Source organism: Sitophilus oryzae, unplaced genomic scaffold (assembly GCF_002938485.1).
Source record: "Sitophilus oryzae breed Bouriz unplaced genomic scaffold, Soryzae_2.0 scaffold_1868_pilon_pilon, whole genome shotgun sequence".
Taxonomy (NCBI): Eukaryota; Metazoa; Arthropoda; class Insecta; order Coleoptera; family Curculionidae; genus Sitophilus; species Sitophilus oryzae.
The window spans coordinates 64,357-69,172 of record NW_022146577.1 but is presented as its reverse complement, the minus strand read 5'-3'; the positions used below and the strand labels follow the sequence as shown (position 1 = coordinate 69,172).

The following is a 4,816-nucleotide window of genomic DNA, read 5'->3' as shown; positions in this document are numbered from 1 at the left end:
AATGCTATTTTATTACATGTTGTTAGCTTATATATTATTTTTTTAGAATTTTAGAGAAAGTTGTCCGCAGTTATATGAATTATTTTTTTGTTTATTTTCATATGTGTAAAATACTTTCACTTCACCATTTGAATTAAAATATTTTGACAAGTGGTTTTAAATTACCATAACTATCAAAGTATACAACATGATTATCATTTTTAATGTAAGTCCAGTGTGTTCCTTTATTTTGCTTCCTGTCTAAATTAACATCACCACACTCTTTTAAAGATATTGTATTTGGAAGTTCATCAAGCATAAATACAACCCTGAAATTGGGAATTTTCATTACCTTTACATACTTAATAATGTCAATATTAGTAAGCGGTCTACGTGGAAAACTTATGTTAATCTTTTGTTCTTTTTCTTTTATCAAGTTTACCACATTTATACGGTTTTATAAAATGTCCTTTTCCCTTATACGGTTTAATAAATAATCCCTTTCCCTTAGAAACATCCTCCATTGCAATATTATGTCTATTCAATTCTTCTAACTGCTGTTTAGATGCTTTAGCATCATTGACTGCTTTGGCAATTCCTGCAGCACCTCCACCTAGTGCGCCTAACGCTCCCAATATTGGGAGCAAAAGTGGTAAAAGTCCCCCAATTTTTTCAGGTGTTCGAATTATACGTTTTTTCTTCATGTTAAACTTTCCACCTTTTTTTCCTTTTTCTTTTTTATACCCATTCCAAGCTTTCGTTTTCCCTTCATTATGGCAGCAACAGTTAATGCAGCTACTTTTTCACTAAGAGAAGAATCCTTAGCTTTTACTCTATTCCAAGCCTGATCTCCCAACAATTTATCAGTTGCGTCTTTTAATAAATCTTCAGTTTGAGAGTATGCTATATCATGCTCTTTTTACAAGCAGCATCTAATGGATTTATACCAATATCCCCTATTGGTTCTTATTCTCTTCTCTCCAATTTTGTACCCGGTCCACAGTAGTTATATCCTGGTATGTGAAATTCGAAGGGAAGTTTGGTAATTAATTTGTTTACTAAACCAAAACCTTTTTTTCGTCTCCTATTTATAGTTTTGTTCACACTGGAGTGATGTTGTGCAATCATTAAAACGTATTTAAATACTAAAAAATAAACTATTGTTGCTGGGGTATAAATACTTTTACACACAATGGAATATATTAGTAATTTTAAGAATGAAGATCAAAAAACAAAAATTCTCTTTACCTATTAAGAACCATGATGAAAAAGTTTCACACAAACAATTTAGGAAACATGGGGTTTTGTTTGGTGGTGGCTCGAAAAGAGGATTAATTGTTGGTTGTAGTGGAAGTGGTAAACCAAATGTTATGCCAACATTGCTTGAACATCCTTAATGGTATTAGGTTCGAAAATGTTTATATATATATATATATGATATATATATATAGTATTATATATATATATATATATAGTATATATATATATATATATATATGCGTTATAGATATATATATGGATATATATATATATATATATATATATATATATATATATATATATATTCAAAATCATTAGATCAACTGAAATATAAATATTTAAGACAACTTTTTAGAACCTATGAAAGAAATTGGTTATTTTGAATATGATAATTGATGTAAAATGTTATTTATCGCCTCATAAAATAAAAACCAAATTTCGTGCTTATTATCTTTGACGATATTCCTCGTCCCAATAAACTAATTATTCGAGAGATTATTTTACACATGGTAGACATAAACACAGACTGTTTTTTTCATATTTCAGGGCTACTCTTCTATTCTTAAACAACTAATTCGTGAAAATTCAAATTTATTGGATTTTGTTTAAACAAGATTCTTCAAGTTTAAAAGCATATATATAATGATCATTGTATGATAGGATATGACATTTGATCAGTTTAAAAAATATTTTCCAGCAAATGTTGGAAGGAACCCTATAAGGATTTCTTGTAATTGATAAAGATTGTCAATTAAATAATGGTAGATATAGAAATAAATTTGATTCCTATATTTATATATAAGACGAGTTTTGTGGTTATTCCTCATCTAAAAATTATCTAACATGGATAAACGTTTAGCTAAAAGAGTTGATAAAGTCAAGACGTGCAGTAAAAGAAAAGTATCATATGCTAAAAATCAGCAAACATCTACAACACAAGCAGAGTTAGAACAGACCCTTACAAACCACTAACACAACCTCCACAAGAACTAGTCTCAGCTATTGGAAAATCGGAACATTTACACATAAAAAAAGAACCTTGTTGGATCTTCATTAAGAGAAGAATATTTTAAAACTTCAACACCTACAAAAGTTAAAATAACTCCCGAAAACTGGCAAAACTCCTATATTACCAATCTGAAACTCCATCATTTTTTAACAGATCAATAGAATCTATAAGTCAGATTCCCAATATACAAGAAACAAGTATTATTGCAGAAACATTTCCTTCACAATTTTAACCATTCAGAAAGCAGAAATTTATCAGATATATTAGAAGAGAGACAAATTATTCAAACATATGTTGGGAGTTCGTGGATATGATGATTGGTTGAATGCTTCCATGAATTACCAAGAACATATATAGATGAAGGTGAGGGAGATACAAAGTCTCAGTGTGATCATAATTATGGAATAGTGCATGATCCTCGAAAGAGATAAAAAATTTTTGGGTTTAACGACAGAAACCTGTGGAAAGCATTGGTAAAAATATTCATGTGGAAGGTATAAAATATCCCGGAACTGTTGGTTTATGCTAATTGCTTTGAAAAAGAACCTGTTGGATATAAAAATGAAGATTTAGAAAATTATATGGACATATTAAAAAGAACTAATGTAATATCGTAGAAAATTTTGATCCCAACGAGCAAGTGTGCAAGGAAATAAGTTCACATAAATATGTAACAATAATTGGACCTTTACTTGCAACGAAAGGGTATTACAAAAACTAAAACAATAACCACCATTGGAAAGGCTGAAGGACGGAAGCTTTTTGCTAAACCGAAAGCAGCACCATTTAGAACTGCAGAACGACTGTTGTCCAGAAAGTCCGAAAGGTTTAACTTTTAAAATAAATAAATCGAATACAGATTATGTGTATTGGGATAATAAAAATGAACTTGTGGACTGACTCATCTTTTTACTAGCATCTACAGATGCTGGCAATACAGCCCACAACAATGAAATATTATCTATAATTGGGGAATTATGGGAGGCTAAAGTTATACTATAAATAAGAATTGATAGTTGTAAACAAATCAATTGTTGACCAATATCAAACCATGTCTGTTGATAAATTTGGTTGTCATATTTCTAAACGTAACATTGTAAATACAACAACCTTGGAAAACACAGTCTTATCAAATGTTGAAAATAAAATTTTAAATAGATTTAAGACAGATCAATACCTGTAGTGTCCAAAACTGTTGAATAGTGTGGGTATGATGATGTTTGAAAATCAACACCTGTTGGAGGATGAAGGGCTGCAACTACGGACCATGCGAAGCAGTTGTCATCGTTATTTCTTATGTTGAGGACAGCTTGACGTTGAGTTATTTCGGGAGGAAGTTCAATAAATGATGACGCTCTCAAAGGGTTGAATTTGTTGATGTTAATTTCCAAAAAAAGAAGATTTAGTAAAATCCATCGTGAAACAAAAAATAAAATTAATGTATTATGTTACATTTATATTAAAAATATAACACTTACCAGAGTCCTTTTCTGTGAATTCATCAGCCTTGTTTTCAATAATTGTTAAAAAATCTTCTACTAAGTCCTTTGTTGCACTGCTGTTACAAATTACTTTAAATGGAGTGTTGAACGATTTGACATCATGATTATCGTTACTGGGGTTATAGTAATATCCAAAAAGTTCTATATTGACTTTAATACAAGTATGTTTTTTCAGTTGATTGTCAAACACCCGTAGAATCTTTTGTTCCAATATTTTAAAATAGTTTTTAACATTTAAAATATTTTCTTCGGTAGATAATCTGTAGGATATTATCCTTTCCTTGAAAGCTGATTTTATTACTTGAATTCCTTTTTCCTCCAACGTTTTACAGTTGTTTTTGTGACTGTTTGAACGCAGATGACCAACCCACAAATTTTGTAAAATATGTTCTTTACATTCTGAACAATATTTTTCTATAAATGAAATTATTTTGTTAGTTTATAAAATTATACAATGGGAATGTCTTACTTTTTTCTTCAGCTGCTGACCTCCCCAAAAAACGGTTTAGAAAAGAAGACTTTTTGCACGCATTCTTTAAGTGACGAGTTAAATTATCTTTACGACTGAACGCTTTTTGACAAGATGAACATGTGAACATGTTTCGATTTAATTCTGTAATATAAGATTATGTTGTATATTTGAATATTTAAAAGGTTATGAATAAATTTTGGAAAGAAGAAGGTAAAAAATATTTACCTGTAAACAGTCGAGAATTATTAAAACACGAAACCACACAAACACCTTGCAAGCTCAATCGTAGTGAGAAATATTGTTGCAGTCTGGCGGTAAAAGCAGGTTCTTTTATAGTTGGTTCGTGACTAAGGATGTTCAATTTAAATCGATTCTGCAGAAAATCGATCTTTTGTCATGCGATTCCCGATTTTTTTACAAAAATCTCTCTATAAAAGAAAATATTTATAAGACTAACATTGTAAAACAGTGAGAAAAAGTCTTACCCTTTTTTCAGCAGACTTTCCAAGCCATCGGTTGAAAAAACTTGACTTGCTACAGGCAGTCCTCATATGGCGTAATAGATTATCTTTACGATTAAAAGATTTAACACAA

General features: G+C 30.0%; 1 protein-coding gene across 1 annotated transcript; it reads right to left on the bottom strand.

Moving 5' to 3' along the window:
• Positions 1-679: 679 nt before the first annotated feature.
• Positions 680-4,608, bottom strand: LOC115883280. The gene is made up of 4 exons (XM_030901611.1): positions 4,448-4,608; positions 4,220-4,363; positions 3,727-4,164; positions 680-894 (listed from the first exon to the last, which is right to left on the bottom strand). Exons 2-4 carry the CDS (start codon positions 4,347-4,349, stop codon positions 680-682), a joined length of 783 nt encoding a protein of 260 aa, XP_030757471.1. The 5' UTR covers positions 4,350-4,363; positions 4,448-4,608.
• Positions 4,609-4,816: the final 208 nt, after the last annotated feature.

What these genes read in the sequence shown, in the direction of transcription:
- LOC115883280 (XM_030901611.1), bottom strand. Translation starts at nt 4,349, where the DNA reads ATGTTCACATGTTCATCTTGTCAAAAAGCGTTCAGTCGTAAAGATAAT. An exon ending in GTCAGCAGCTGAAGAAAAAA is followed by an intron (nt 4,165 to 4,219) that starts GTAAGACATTCC and finishes TTTCATTTATAG; the next exon opens with AAAAATATTGTTCAGAATGT. An exon ending in ATTCACAGAAAAGGACTCTG is followed by an intron (nt 895 to 3,726) that starts GTAAGTGTTATA and finishes GCTTGTAAAAAG; the next exon opens with AGCATGATATAGCATACTCT.